Source organism: Scedosporium apiospermum (genome assembly GCF_000732125.1).
Source record: "Scedosporium apiospermum strain IHEM 14462 chromosome Unknown SEQ_SAPIO_0101, whole genome shotgun sequence".
In the NCBI taxonomy this organism is placed as follows: Eukaryota; Fungi; Ascomycota; class Sordariomycetes; order Microascales; family Microascaceae; genus Scedosporium; species Scedosporium apiospermum.
In genome coordinates, this window is record NW_015971802.1 from 256,893 (window position 1) to 272,690 (window position 15,798).

The 15,798-nt window shown below is 53.3% G+C and overlaps 3 protein-coding genes and 1 pseudogene across 3 annotated transcripts; 1 reads left to right on the plus strand and 3 right to left on the minus strand.

The window, feature by feature from the left end:
* Positions 1–285: 285 nt before the first annotated feature.
* On the minus strand, positions 286–2,215 carry SAPIO_CDS6251 (Acetyl-CoA hydrolase; the record flags this gene model as incomplete). The annotated part of the gene is made up of 4 exons (XM_016788399.1): positions 286–1,335; positions 1,493–1,630; positions 1,695–1,935; positions 2,061–2,215. The coding sequence occupies 4 exons, from the start codon at positions 2,213–2,215 to the stop codon at positions 286–288; spliced, it is 1,584 nt and encodes a 527-aa protein (XP_016641980.1).
* Positions 2,216–4,517: 2,302 nt separating this feature from the next.
* Positions 4,518–11,196, plus strand: SAPIO_CDS6252 (uncharacterized protein; the record flags this gene model as incomplete). The annotated part of the gene is made up of 6 exons (XM_016788400.1): positions 4,518–4,915; positions 5,065–7,931; positions 8,012–8,579; positions 9,056–9,159; positions 9,413–9,496; positions 9,557–11,196. The coding sequence occupies 6 exons, from the start codon at positions 4,518–4,520 to the stop codon at positions 11,194–11,196; spliced, it is 5,661 nt and encodes a 1,886-aa protein (XP_016641981.1).
* Positions 11,197–11,570: 374 nt separating this feature from the next.
* Positions 11,571–12,366, minus strand: SAPIO_CDS6253 (uncharacterized protein; the record flags this gene model as incomplete). Its single annotated transcript, XM_016788401.1, has 3 exons — positions 11,571–11,992; positions 12,059–12,145; positions 12,255–12,366. The coding sequence occupies 3 exons, from the start codon at positions 12,364–12,366 to the stop codon at positions 11,571–11,573; spliced, it is 621 nt and encodes a 206-aa protein (XP_016641982.1).
* A 2,511-nt stretch (positions 12,367–14,877) lies between these two features.
* Positions 14,878–15,576, minus strand: SAPIO_CDS6254 (annotated as a pseudogene; the record flags this gene model as incomplete).
* Between the last annotated feature and the right edge of the window lie 222 nt (positions 15,577–15,798).

Here is a 15,798-nt window from a genome sequence, read left to right on the forward strand (position 1 = left end):
CGCGATGTTGGAAGTAGGACTGAGATGCCCTGTGGGAGAGAGTGTGTGCACACAAACCCGCAACTGTTTTATACTATATCAATTGATCCAAGACTAACGCTATTCGAGTATGAAGGTGCCATTATTCGAGGGCAAGCACATGTGTATAGAAATACAAAAGGAAATGCTTCCATCCCCTTCCTCCTTTACAACTTTACATTGTCAGAAAAAGAATAAGTCCACCCAAACGCCCGTCACCCTTCAAACACTCATCTTCCTTGAAAACTCTTCCTTTACTTTTGTTCTTTACCAGCTCTTGACCTTCCTCATGCTTCCCTCCTCCTGGAGCGCCTTATGCAAATCGAAAGAGTTGAACAGAAGGTGAGGCTCATGGCCCATACCCTTCTTAATGCACTCATACTCGGCCTTCTCATAGTACGCCTTGAGGATGGGCTGGTAGACGGGATGAGCGCACTTGTCGATGATGACCTTGGCCCTCTCGCGGGGGCTCAGACCCCTCACGTCAGCGAGGCCGACCTCGGTAACGATGACGTCGAGGTCATGTTCAGTCTGGTCGATGTGCGTGCACATGGGGACGATGCAGCTCACACCATCGGGATCGTTCTTGCTGGGCCTAGTCGAGGGAGTATGCATAATGGAGTACTTGGCGGAGCGGAGGAAATCAGCGGAGCCACCAATACCGTTGAGCATGCGGCTGCCCATGACGCAGGTGCTGTTGGCGTGGGCGTAGATGTCGACCTCGACGGGGGTGTTCATGCCGATGACACCGAGACGGCGGATGATCTCGGGCGAGTTGGACACGCTCTGGCTACGGAGGAGGAGCTTGTTGTGGTACTTCTCCCAGTTATCGTAGAAGCGCTTGAAGGCGTCGGGCGAGAAGCGAATCGACGTGGCGGTGGCGAAGTCGAGCTTACCCGAGTCGAAGAGGTCGAGGAAGGTGTCCTGAATGACCTCGGTCCACACCTTGAGGTTGCTGAAGTTGCTGTTGTTGAGACCGCCGATGATAGCGTTGGCGACGTTGCCGATGCCGGACTGAAGAGGGAGGAGGTTCTTGGGGAGGCGGCCGCGGGCGACTTCGTGCTCGAAGAACTCGATGAGGTGGCCGGCGATGGCCTCGGACTTGGCATCGGGAGGAGTGTTGGGCGAGGTCGCGTCGGGGTAGTCGGACTCGACGATACCGACGACCTTTTCGGTGTCGATGGGGATGGAGGTGCGGCCGATGCGGTCCTCGACGTCCATGACGAGGTAGGGCTTGCGGTGGGGGGGCAGGTCGGTCATGGTGATATCGTGGAGACCCTCGAAGGAGGGGATGGAGGTGTTGACCTCGATGATGATCTATTGCTTGATTTAGCAGCTAGCTTCTTAAGGTGCCAAATGGGCCAATGGAACCCAGATGCATGTTCCCCCCCGTTCCCCGACGCAGAAGCGGGTCCGGGGGTGTGGGGAACCGTTGTCGTGAAGGCTTAAGGGGGCTACGGAATTGGACTATTACCTTTTCGGCCATCTGGACGAGCTCGGGAGTCGCACCAACGGAAGCACCGGGAACGATGCTGCCGTCCTCGAGAATATCGGTCGCCTCAACGACTACAACGTCAATGTTGTTGTGCGGCCTGTTCCTAGTGTAGAAGCCCTAGTCACAAAATTAGTCGCTTCCCTTGTTATTTTGCAATTCCTCTTCTTTTTTCCCAACTTACGTAGACAAGGTCGACGGGGAACATGGAAAGATGCTTGTCGAAAAAGTTGATGCTGCCATCATTGATACCCTTGGAGATGGCCTTTCCGACCTGATGGGGACTCCTCCGCTCAATCATGTCGAGGCCGGCCCATCGGTTCTCAGTCTCGGCGCCGGACGAGGCACCGACGAAGAGACTGTACCTAAGCTTGCCCTGCAAGTTGTTCTGCTCGACGTGGTCGGCGAGGAACGTGGGGATTTTCCTTAGAGACAAACAATCGTCAATATCATGCCCCAATTGAAAATATCATGTCCCAATTGAACCAATTGAGCTTGGGGAGCGAGCGAGAACGGAACCGTTTCAGAAATAATAAAGAATGGAGCTTACTTGGGGTAGCCGACACCGGTGAAGCCAGACCAGCCAATGTACGCGCCATTGGGGAAATGCTGCAGCATGTCCTCAGCCCGGCAGACCTTGTTCAACATGGTCGGCCTCCGGATGCGCGCCTTGAGGGCCGCCGAAGCTCGCGCGGTGGTGGACATTGTTACTGAGGTAGAGAGAGAGAGAGAGCGAGAGCTTAACTGCGACACGGAGGAAGACGAGTATGAAACAAAGAGAGCCCGAGAGGGGGTGAGGAAGGAAAAAGAGAAAAGAAATTAGGAAGACGACCAAAAAAGGAGAGAAGCTAAAGAAGGAGGAGGAGGATGAAAAGCTAAAATTAGGGGATGTGGCCAAAACATATACTCTCGCAAAAAGTCTGGAGAAGAGGGAACAAATGGACTTTGGGATCGGACTAATTATCACGGTGGGGAAAACCTGTCCTGATCGTGGGTCCCGAAAAAAAGAGACCCTGGCCCGAAAAAGCTCATGTGGAACCCATTGGCGGGTTCGGGAATTCAATTGTTGCTCTTGGCGGATTCGGGGACCATGGAAGAACGCTATAAACCGTCCAATTGTCTCAGCCCCAGGGCCGATCGAAAGGCAAAGGACGTACAGCAGGACGTACTGCGTAGTGTACACGCGGGGGGGAGGACGAGGGGGTGGAGGGAGCTCGAGCGGGCGTCCTTTGCGGTCTGGGCTTGTCTGTCCAATGCTTGTCCAATGCCTGTCTTTGCTGTCTTGGGAAACCCCAGCATCAACTTGATCCAACAAGGAGCAGCGGCAGTGGCAATTACGTCACGCGATAAGCTGTAGCTTTTCGCCTTTTTTGGTACTCTTTTTGTCTCTTTTGTCTCTTTTCGGGGCGGCGGGAAGCTCTCGACATCTTCGGCGGCCTTTTTCGATTGGGCGGACACGTCCAAAACCAACGTTACCTGCGTTTCATTCGTCCTCCGGCAGCTGGCGGACAGTCCGGGGTCCCGGCCTTGGCGGACTTTTTTTCCCTCTCTGAATTTGCTCCTTTCCTCCGGAGCTTCAACCGAGTTTACCGAAGGGGATCCGTACAGTGTGCCGTATAGTGCAGGCGCTTCGCATCCGATCGCCCCAAAAATGGAAGCAAAACTAGCACTCAATTGAGCTCTTGACTTGTTGAGCTTTGTTCTTTGCATCTTAGCATTTGGCGCGATATGCAACTGCCGTCTGCACCCTGGGTCACGCTGGGAAAAAATGACAGGCATCCGTAGTGTAATTACCGCATTTCTCTTCATACGATAAATCGATGCTTTACAAGGATATCGTCGGTCTACCTTTTTACTTCCTCCCTTCTCATGTGAACACCCCCCTTTTAAGGTCCCTCGGTTCTCTATTTCAGTATTCCAGGGTATCGTGTCGCAATCGATTGGGCGGCTGACGATCGGACCTGACGATGGTCGTACGAAGAATGGAGTTTCACGTGACCATAAATGGGGGTACGATTCGGGGCTTTTGAGATAGGCTCGGAGTTAACATCCCTGTTTGTCATCAATGCTTAGTCAAGCACGGCCCTCCGAATTGAATCGGGAAGGCAAGCGTCCCCACTAACATCTCAAACGCATCATCCTCATCCCATCTTCAAAACGTCCTGCCCATTCATCCCGCGTCGTGTCCTTCGTAGATTACCTCAAATTAGCCGCAACATGGCCCCAACGCCCAATTATGCCACCTCGTGCTTATCGATTGAAAAACCTCGCCGACCCCATGTGCCTGGAGAGAGCGCACCGAATCATTCAAGCATCCTCGGATTCCTCGGTAGGAAAAACAGCTGCGCCGCAATATGGCTTCCGTCCGCCGAGGAAGGAATAATTTGCACGAGGGGCTGTGTCACCTAGTTTGATAGGCGGCCCGCGGACCTTGACGGCAAAAAGCACCGACTCCCCTCTTTCTTTAAGGGAATTCATTTTGACTGCTTTCTCGAGGAATGGCTCAATCATGCTCCGGCGCGGATGGAACCAGTCGAGTCGTAAGACCTCTTGGGCTTTTAGATTGGGAAATATCTATTCTAGGCTGAAATCAGAGATGGCGTACAACTAACCTCGAGTGACACAGAAATCTCACCTTGTCGCCATGTGTGTTGACGGTCTCGGGGGCGCCCCCGCGGGTCTTTCTGTTGCAAGTGCGCCTCGCCGGTATTGAAAGGCATACGCCTTATTAGGGACGGGACGAGGAGGAGATGGATTTTAACTTAGACGTAGATATATACGGGCTTTTGATTTAATCGACCGCTTTTCCCGGGTTCCTCACACCATTCTTGTCGCTCTTTGAGCTGCGCTGTCTGATGATTTCTGATTTTCTTTCATCGATCTTCTTCAAGGAGACTCACGCCTTCACAGAGCAAACCGGCCTGTCGCGTAGCGGAGGGAACTGGACGAAAGTCACTCTTTATTTTCTATTTGCTTTTTCTCTCGCCGCTTCTTCTTTCCGACTCCAATGGCGACACCTACGACATCGTCGCTTCCTCCCCCCGTCATCACTCCGGCCAATCCAATATTGGAGAACCGGCAGTACCGTAGCGTATACGATGAATGGCTCGACGAAACCGGGGGCACCGAAGGACAGTCGCCGTACTTGAGAACACCGAAGAGTCTGGCGGAGATTCCAGCAGAGAATCTCGGCCCCATGACAACTACGTGGGATGAATCTTTAGCATGCACTACCACCTGGACTACTGGCAAGGGCTCGGAGGTCAAACGGATAACGGGACTATGCCACGAAAGATTTAACTACTACTCGCCGGCCATCTGCCCGATGGGCTGGCTTCCTGCCTTTCCGCCGTTTCCAGAAGCCTCTGAGACGCCCGGCGTAACATCTACGCTCTGTTGCCCATCGTACGAGATACCTCCTCTCCGTCTCTTTTCTTTTTTTTTCTTCTCATCCGCATACTGTTTGCGTATAGGATTAGAAAGTTAACAGCGGGCTCCAACTGCAAAAGATCATATCATCCTGCCACCTTGGCTGGCGATGACTGTTATGGCAGGATGAACTGCGTATTTACGCGGCTCGCCCTCACAACAGGAACAGAGCCACCTGTCGTAACCGCCATAATAATCGAAACTCCCATCCAGGTCCGGTGGCACGAGTCAGATCTCCCTCAACTAGAGACTGACCCGCTGGCGAACCACCCTCCAACGTGGCCCAAGTTCACCTTTGACCCTAGATTCGCCGACTCCTGGCCGTCCCAAAGCATGTCTACACCACTCCCTATGCCTATGCCTGAAATGGAAATAGCGCGGCGAGAGCAACCCTCGAGTTCTTACACCACACCAGCGCCATCGGCCGTGGCGACTGAGTACGCACTTCCGCCTCCTCGGGACTCTCAGGTAGTCAGCCTCGTGCTCTGCTTCATACCCGTGATCCTAGCGCTCGTTGTTAGCACGATCGGTTTCGTCTGCATGGCCGTTCGAAAACAGGCGGCGAGAAAACGCTCAAAGAGACGCGGGAATGTACATTACCCGCCATATGTTCCCCTTATACTAACATGGCCGTCGCTGCTACTCCTCGCCAGTGTACTCATCACTTCGATCGGACTCATTCAAATTGCCACCGAAGTTCTGAGCCGAGACGACAGGGGCGTCCCGGAGCTCGTCACGGGCATCAGGATGCGCATCCGCGCCAGACAGGCGGCAAACTCCAGTCACGACAACACCGCACCTTTGGTGCTAAATCCCGCGGATCCCTCGTTTGAGGGGTATAGATTTATTAAGTTGAACCCCGAGCTAGGGATCGTGCCTTATGTACCGGATTTCTTTTGGGACAATAATCCGGGGAATCTTATGGTGCTGGGGTGCGACGGCAGAACTCTGTTGAGTCCTCTCAGCTATACAAAGGTTGGTTACACTAACCCGAACCCTGTACACGACGGGGGATATTTGTTGGGGAATAATAATAAGTGGTTCGTTTTGACTCCTCGAGGGGAGGTAATCGAAGTGGACATGGAACGTCGCGATCGAACGAGGGTAGGACAGACGGACCTCGCCCGCCCTGCGGGAGTCCTTGGGGTGGAAACGAACCCGGATCAAAAGCCGCCAGATGCTAGTGTCGGGGGCTCAATAGATGGCGACCCGGCCGATGGTGACGCAGGGCCATTAGAAGAAGACCCGCAACATCTGAGGCCAGATGCCGCCGCCAACGATGGCGAGGAGAAGGAGATTATAGGACCGGGACAGACGATTCTCGATAGAGAACGGCTAGCGACTCGCGAGGAATTGCTCAAGGAATTTCGCGAAGCTGCCGGCCCATTCCTCGTTCCGCCGATCTATTCCGGAGACCACCAATATTTCGCGCCTGTGTTTGGGCTAGGAGGGGGAGGCGTACGTGATGCATCTTCCGACGTAGGCTCTCCGCAGGAGGTCATCGGCGTCGGCGTCGGCGTCGGCGTTGGAGACGAGAGTGATAGAGTTGCTGCTCTCGCTGGTCTCGGTAGTCTTGGAGGTCTTGGGACCCTGGGAACGATTCCTGGCCGAGTTGCAGTACCCGGATCAGGGGCCGAATTTGGGTCAGTAAAAGCCTTCGGGGGAGAAAGTTTCGCAGGAAGCGCAGATGACGATGCCCCTACGGATCCTCGGAGTCGAGTTCCCGGCTCCAAATCTCCCGTGGTGCCGCTTGGCGTATTACCACCACCTGGCGATTCCGCTTCTGATCAGGAGATTGAAGTCAGTCCTGATAGAATATTTGATGAACGACCCGGATTTGGTCGACCTGCATCCGGTCAGCCTGCATCCGATGGCCTCGCATCTGACGGATCTACATCTGATAGACCTGCGCCGCATGGACCTGCACCTGATGGACCAACGACCGACGAGCAGTCTAGCGGCGGCGGAACTTACTCAAATGGAATCCCCACCCTCTTCGTCCTAACAGAAGCAGATTACTTCTTCGCCTCCTTCGCCCCCAACCTCCTAACCATCATCTTCACCATCCCCTGGCGAATAATCCACCACCAAATCGTCTCCATGGAGCCTTTCTTCCACATGGCCACGTCTCAAGGCATTACCATCAGCCACGCCTCCCGACTCCGCTACCGTCTCCTCTCAGGCTTCGTCCCGCCCTCATCCTCGCTCTGGAACCGAGACTGGGCGATCGCCTGGGCCGCCATCCTCGAGTACATCTGCGCCATCCTGGCCCCGATCGCCGCCGAGGCCCTCGGTATGGGCGTTTCCGGGGAGTGCGATGAGAGCGATGCGAACGGGTGTATGGTTGTTATGGAGGTTCTGCCCCAGCTTACGAGGATCGCGCAGGTGCTGCTTGGGACTATGTTGGCTGCTACACTAGCCCTAGGGTATACTATGATTGGGAGGACGAGTGGGCTGAGGAACGATCCGAGGACTGTTATTGGGGTCACGGCGCTGTTGAGGGATGAGGAGACGCGTCGTATACTCCACAATGTTTCTGAGGAAGACGTAGTCACTATCAAGGCCTTTAAAAAGAAGTTTGGTGGGGAGAAGCTCCGACTTGATGATTTCCTGCCGCGGAATGGAATGTCCGAGTATGGAATTACGTCGATGAACAGCTCGTCTCCTAGCGTCGGCGGAGGGGTTTCCGGAGAAGAAGCCCCCGCGAGAGGAGGAGGTGAGCAAGCCCGACCGGGCGGTATCGCATCGAGTGATGATGATCGGGTCGAGGACGTGACTCCAAAGCCACTGGACGTAAGGTGGAGCTGCGGCGTGTTGATCGCTTTTGCCGCCTTTCATATCGGGTTGACGATTATGATTCTGTACTGGCATATCGCGGAGCCGGAGGATAGTCCCTTTGGGGAGTTTATGTGGAGTCAGCGCTTCGGCGTCAGGTTTCTGTTAGCGGCGGTGGGTGTAGCAACGAACTTTGGCTGGATGGTTGTGTTTGATGGTGAGTTAATCTGAAGATGGAGGACTCTTAACGCATCGATCCCTAGGACTAATCTTTGTATTTTCTTCCTCAATTCTTAGATGCCCTCATCTTCATACCGCTCTGGAACCTCGCAAAAGGATACTGCAAAGCAGAAGACACCATCCTCCGCCTCTACAGCACCGACCCCTACTCCGAATTCCTCCGCTCCCTTCTCGCCCGCCGCCCCTTCACAGCTTTCCTCTCCTTCGTATCCATCCTCAGTGACTTCCTCCCACTCCTCCTCACTAACGTCCCCTACGCCCGCCTCCTCACCAAGAAGGCTAACCAAGCCAGCGTTATCCTCTCTGCCGCCATCCTCGCCATCATGGCCGTCACCCTCTTAGCTCTCGCCCTCTTCCTCTGGAAGTACCGGCCGAGGTTCTTCATCCCTCTGGAGCTGCTGCGGAAGACTCCCTTGCTCGGGATCATGGTTTTGGCTTGTAACTCGGCTAGTACGACGGCGGCGGGGGGAGGATTGTCTGTTATGACGAGTGGGGAGCAGAGGGAGAGTGTGAGGAAGGCTGGGGCGTATTATAAGCTTATTGGGAGGACGGGGGGCAGGTGTGGCGCGGGGATTGAGATGATTGAGGGGCGGGCGGTGGGGGATGAGAAGAGGCAGGGGAGGAAGTAAGTGTGGAGGATATTTTGGTGTATATCTCGCGCTCAACATGCTTTCTCCCGACATTTAGCTAGGTTTGATTTAATACACCAGTCTGACAATAGGCGAAATTTGGCTAGAAGAATCGAGTCAAGGGGTATTTCCCATTCTCTTTTAGACATTGTTCAAATATAGGCAGGCAACCCTTCTTTGATCTCCAGACCCTCTTTCCGCTTTGTCCGGCCCCACATCGGAGCCGTGACCGGGATTTAACAACTTCACCTCCGCTCTGTCTTCCACGTCCTCCAGCATCACCACTTCATTCTATATTCCTCCCACGAAAGACCATAACACCATCCGAATGTTATTCAAAGTTCCTGATTCATGATGGCCATCAGTGCACATAGCAGCTTCCTCTCTGATCAGTCAGGGCTTTGTTGTGATCTATTTAATTTTTAACTGCCTTTGAAAACCCAAACTTTTTCTTCTCCTCTTCATACCTCAGATTCCTTGGACTTGTCTATTCTAGAGAGATTCAAGTTTCAACCCCTACTTCTTTAGTAGCAGAGCATCCCTTGGAGCGTTGGTATCCTCCTTTTCTTAAGACTGGTAAGTTTATCCTTCTTTATTTCCTCGAGATTTCCCTTTACGTCTTCGGCGAGCGTTTTACTGTTCTCGCTTTGGATCTTTATGTCGTCCTTCTGCAAAAACCGGAAATCCTAACAACTCGGTAGACGAAAGCGCCCGGCGAAGAGGGTGTATCATCATCGAGTTGAACAAACAAATTTCGATTCGAGTTCAATGTAATGTTCCTCGTTTTTCCTTTCTCTAGGAGATTTGCTGACACCAATAACTCGAGCAGAAAAGGATAATCAGGAGTCCGGAGTTGAAGGATCAACACTCATTGTATTCCAACACCTAAACACCTCTTTAAGCTTTGATTCATGTGAGCCCTCCCGGTCAATCCCGATTTCAGTGTAAGTAACTAACAACCCACCTCCACCAGACCGTCCAATCTATAACCGCAAGAAGTGCAAGAGCGTCGGGATGGATAGCCAGGGCGGACAATCCAGTCCCCCATCGGAGGCTTCCTCCAACCCCCGATCCGATGTCGTGCATCCATCCGTTTCAGGAAGTGATATCACGGAATTCTCTGAATTTATCCCCCAGCCGCCGGTCGATGACGACACGGACTGGATACCGTTCTTTGAAGATGATAACCCCGAGGATTGGGTGAATGAGGCACCCGAGCCTCTGCAGCGACTTGATACTGCCATCAGCGTAAACTTTAGCGCAGTCCGCCTTGAAGAGTTCACCAGGCCGAGCCTCTGCCCCGCCATGTTCCATCCCGTCCGGAGCCTCGACGCTGTGGAGTTCCCGGCGCATCTTTTCATTGTCTCAGGGGACATGCTCATCGAGGTCCGAGCCTTTAGCATTGCAATCCGCGACGCCACCGGCGCCGAGTTCCACGGCCCCATCATCCGACATCCAGAGGAGCGGCGGCCACGGCCACAGGGCATGATTCAATATCCTGTCAAGGCTTACATCTGCGGTTTGGGAGCCAGCGTGACAGTTTCTATTCGGAGAATGTACGTTGCATATCTCCGCAGCTTCGGAGGCGTTATTACCTGGAATTTCGACCCTGCCATCCCCCAACCGACTACTGCGGATTTGGAACTTTTCGTCCAGGAGGATCCGATCGTAGCGCATCCGATGGTCCGCCACGTGAACGACCTGGTCGTTTACAGAGGCCCTGGACCTTCAGATGATATTCGAGATCTTGAGATGTGGCAGGTTTTCTCTCTTCTCTGGGACCGTAGGCGAAGACTCGCGCTGACTGTGGGCATAAACATCAACTACCAACCCCTCAACGCCGTCAAGCTCCACGACATACAAGTGCACAACATAGACGAGGCCCAGGCCGTCAGGCCCCGTCACCACTACCTACTGCAAAAGGCGTTCGAGGTTCCTGGCTTCTATTTCCGTGGTGAATACGGCGAGTTGCGTTGCAACGATGACGACGGCTATACCATGTACTTCAGATTTATCATTCCTAAGAAACACTGGCGTCTATGGATAACCCTCCTGGATGCGACCAACCTCCCTGGCGTTGACCCCGCCACCGTCCGCCCAGTCGATGTGGTTGCCGCCCGCGTGGCCACCATTTTCGAAATCGCAAATACGGGCGTCTTCAACACCACCTGGTCCATGCACACCCCCTGGTTCGGACACTGGATCACTATCAACCTCCATCGGGACCGGGATAGCTCATGGGCTAAGTTTATCACAACAGCGGACATCATATTCGTATTGAACCTGTTCGTCAAGGGCCGCGTCGACTACCTGGGCGGCGACTCCAGATGGGACAGATCTCTTCATGGTGAAGCCGCGTACCGCTGCCAGAGGGCCGTGGACCGATTCATCTATCTGAGGAGGGAGGCCGATTCTTTGGGGTACTACACGTCGTCGGAAAACACCCTCAATGCCATCAGGCAGCTGTGCCGTGCCGATATTCGCCTGGATCTTCAGCGCTCGTTGGGAAGGGATAGTCCTGTTTGGGAGTTCTTTTCCCGAGATGAGGAGAGTGGTTGGGAGCTGTTCGTTTTATGTTGGATTCACAACGATTACCTTCTTTGGTGGGAGTGAAGACTGCCCTCCGCCTCTCGAAAAAGAGCAACAAAAATCAGAAAAAAAGAAAAGGATAAAAATAGAATGCACTGGTATATAGTTTTCTCAGACTACTAGACTACTATAATAACGGTTCACCATACCTGGTAGTGTCCCGCGGTCCTTGGTTCTCTTTAGCATGCGTAGTTTCCTGTCGTAGAGATTGACTCGAGCAGACCCGTCTCCAAGGTTTGCAACAGCAAACCCTAGGGAGCATTGATTCTGCCCAGATGAGCACACCTCGAGAGCTTTCCATTCGATTCCATAATGCAAGCCCTCATCCATATTTCCCATAAAGCATATATCACATTAAATCATACCCATACTCATCCTCCCTCCCCGCCATCCTAACCCTATGGCCTATCCCCTTCCACAATAACCGACTGATAATCTCCATAACACATCGCAAACGAGCCCCCCCTATTCACCCCCGTCCTCCTCGACTCCTCAAATTTGGTCACATTCCAATATGCCTGCTTGAGCCCGGGATACCCTGCGACATCTAACCACTCGACTCCTTGGCCCGTAACGAGCCCACCCTCGGCCAAGCCGTCACTGGGATTCCCCGTCGGCGACCACAGGATGAGGCCGTAGGCTCCCGACCAGGCCCACGAGGTCTCGCCTCCGGTGAGTGTGGTGTTGTCCGGGGTGAAGGAGATGGGGCGGACGGCTGAGGGGGAGGCGTCGATGTAAAGCTTGTCTTTGAATTTGGTGTAGACGCTTCTTTGGTTGGTTTCTTTTATGAGATGGATGCTGCCGTCGTCGGTCCAGAGGACTGTTTTTGAAGGGACCTAGGGTCAGTAAATGTACAATTGGGAGTTGGTGGGTTAGGGAAACGAACTCTCTAGGTTCCAGGTCTTTTTGGCGGGAAAGTCGCCGAGGTCGGATATACAGCTGCCGACGTTTGTCTCACGGCAGTAGATTCCGCCTAGTTTTGGGGGGAAAAAAAGGCCAATGTTAGCTCGATTATGGGATCTGCGGTCGATCCTAGAACAAGCTAAGGTGTCAAGGGAAGGTAAGAGGATATATAAACATACCATCAGCATAGGTCATTGACTGGCATAAACCCACTGTCCCCTTCCCTCCAGCAACGGCAGCACCAGCACCAACAAGGGCAACAGAGGCCAAAGTCGTTGGAAAAGGTTTCATAATGACTGTGGGAACAGCAGTGGCCACTAGTGGGATCTGCATATTGAGAAGAGATCCTCTTTCTGGCCCGGAGTGGCTGGGAGAATCCGGCTATTTAAATATCAAAAGGGTATGCAAGGGGACAAACAATGGAAGGGTTTAATGTTGTCTCTCGCCACCAAAAAGCCACGGTCCATCCCAAGCTACTCGATCGGCGAGTGCTAGATCAAGTCTCTACGTTCTTGGGGATTCGTAACGTCACACGCACAAGATGGAATCCTGAGGATCGGAGATAGATGATGGCGGGAGGCACGTTTAATGGAAAGGATAGAGTGTTCGCGCCAATGAGGTTCGCTCGACGGACTGTGATGGGAAAGAGAGGAGATTGAATGGAACCAGAGTGTTTCAACAGACTTCCTCTCGCCCCCACGTTCTGATCGACAAGCGCAGGTGTTTCGTTCACTTGAGCAATAGGATAGGTGGAGGACTTTTTTTCCCTCTTGATTTTAAATGTGACCCTTTGAAGGCGAGATTCGATTTGGGGTAACCAAGGGAGGAGAAGTTGGATGGGGAGTTGGATGGGCGCGAAGGATCACGTTTCAACCGATTCTACTGGAACAGAGAATTGGAAATCAATTTCCCCGAGTGTAGACAGTATTAAAGAGGCGTTGGACGGGCATAACCGAGTTTGGATTCTTGGTGCGCGTTGCGGGTGGAGGGATGGTGGGTAATATACAATATAGCAAGCGAGGCTCATGACCGGACGGCAACAGATTGCGTATGCGGAGAGGAAGTTGTATGGATGGTTGGTGCCATCCAAATGCCAGGCCGAAAAGGGGGACCCGTCAGTGAGATGGTTGATTAAAATCCTGGGGAACTTTGCGCGCTGCAGCAGCGAGGCGGGAGTCTGCAGATGATGGGGAGGTCGCAGAGGTAAGGGAAGAGTTCGCGTTGGCGGTGGCCAAGTTGGAGATGAATGTATCACATTCTACCTCTCCCACCCCACGGACAGGGCGATCGAGATGAGACCAAGAGGGCACGGGAAAGACAAGACAACGAGAAACCAGGAAGATTCCCTCGCCCACTCACTCTCTCCTCTCTCTCACACTCACTCATCCGTCTCCAGCAGCTGACGTTGCCTCCTGCAAGCTGAAGTTGGATCGAACCAATCTGCGATGCTGGCCTGAGTAAGCACCACATAATGATTAGAAATGGGAACATTGGGGAAAATAGTAGATCTGATATTGTTTGTGTTGCTTCTCGATGTTGATCTCGACGCAAGGGTAGCTAACTAGAGCATCCACAACCTGGTAGAGTGATCATATCCCACTTTAACTCATCTCGTTTCGTCTCATCCACCAAAAAAAGTTCGCCGGCAGATCTGGTCCGTCGATATGATTTCAAGTGTCTCTCCGTCTGTTCCCCGGAAACTGGCCAACGCCGCACTCAGCACACCAAGGGGATTTATTATTTACCAATTGGCGTGTCCCAACGGATGTAGGAACACACACTCCAGGATTGAATGAGAAGACTTGTGACCTCCTCGCGTACTGGTCTTGGCTGTGACCTGAATTCGGTCGCTGCAACGCCGATCGCGAACCAGACTGGGAGGGACACTTCAATTTCATCATTCCTACTCCGCCACCACGGGATCATACCCAAGCCTCGTCATCGCTGTTGCAGGCTGAGGGAGAGTCCAGAGATAATCAGTCATCCCCATTGCCAGGAGGGAGGTAATGGATGAGGAATTGAGGGCGGGTTAGGCCAACTTCCTAAATAGGAAACCAGCTAAGAATCGTCGGACCTGGTCGAACAGACACGCCGAGGATATCGGGGCTCCTCGGGCTCCACGGCGATGGACCCACGCCGTAATGAAGATTCGACATCGTCTAGCTTTGTACGTGCACTCGGTACTACACTAGATCTTCTCCAAGTATCAGTAGACAGAAAATCGATGGAGTTTCGGAGGTTTCCGATCACAATATTAGAAAAGCTAGATTTGGGAAAGCATCAAAGCCCACAGCATCATTGTGAAAATCCTTCTAGCTGAGTATCAATTCTCCCCAGTCTCGAGGCGTGTAGGGTGAAGACAGCACCAGCACCACCAGCACATCGAGATTGATATTGCAAGGACTTGTGCCTCGGTACTGTACATGCAAAGTAGATCCTCTCTACTGTCCCTGAGATTGCTCATGTAATCAGCCTCTAGAGATCAGCATCAACCAGGGTAGCTTTGGTTCGAGTCCGGCAGCTTGCCCTTGTTTTTTTTTTGTCGTCCTCCCCTCGCTTCTGCCCCTGGTTTAAAGACTTGATGTTGATCCGGGGAAAGCTGGGATCTCAATTCTACATGCCCACCCTCAGACTGTGAGAATGCTTTAAAAGAAAAAGTACCTTCGAGACCAAGAGCGAAATCGCTACAACCAATCCCCCCCCGGGCCTCCTCCGCCCCGAGTCCCTCACCACCACCACCACCACCACCCATCCATCTCCCAGCGCCATCATCACCTTCTGTTACCCATCCCCATCACAAACTCAACTCCTCTTCTTCGCAACAACCCACCAAAACTTCACATCAACCCCCTCCTCCTCCAACCCCTCCCTCAAAACCTCAAACCCCACCTCCCCAACAACCCCCTTCGTCCGCTCCGCCCCCCACCCACTCCAATACATCCACCCATCCTTCTCCCCTAACCACTGCTCAAGAACCGCCCCCTCCATCTCGCCCTCCGAGAAATTCCCCATCAACACCCCTCCCTCCCGCAACCATCCCCTCACCCGCGCAAGCAGGACGCTCTGCTCCTCCCTCGGCAGGTGGATGAAGCTGTACAGCGCCACCACTCCGTCCAAACTGCCCGCCTCGAAGTCGAGCGTCTCTGGGTCGGCCATGTCGCCCTGGATGAACTCGACAGAGGACCCGGTGCCTAGGGTCCATGATGCGGCGTTGGTGCGCGCGAGGGCGAGTTGGCCTGTTGAGATGTCGTTGGCGATGACGTGGGTGTTGGGTCGTGAGGCGAGGGTTCGCGTCGCGGGTTCGCCTGCGCCGCACCCTAGTTCGAGGATGCGCTGCGGAGTGTTGGCTGAGGAGGGGAGGGAGTCGAGAAAGGTTTGGAGGTAGCGCTGGCGGACGTCTGTGTGTTGTTCTGTCCATTTGTTGTATGTAGGCGCTATGGCGTCGTAGGACGTCTTGATGCGCGCTTTGAGGTCTGGTGGCGGTTGCTGAGGGTTGGACATTTTGGAGAGGGTTCAATACGAGTTGTTGAGAATATGGACGTGGTTGGTTGTGGTTTTCTTTTTTTCGCTGCTTTATGAAATGTTGTTTGGAAGTCTGAGGGGGTGAGCGAATCCGCTTTTGCTCGTAGCCTTTTATTTCCCCTCGTTTCTTGTCATCTTTAGCTTCAAGTTTCCGCTCTTCCCGATTCGCCGTTTCAAGTTCCAAACTCCCCAGGTTCGTCC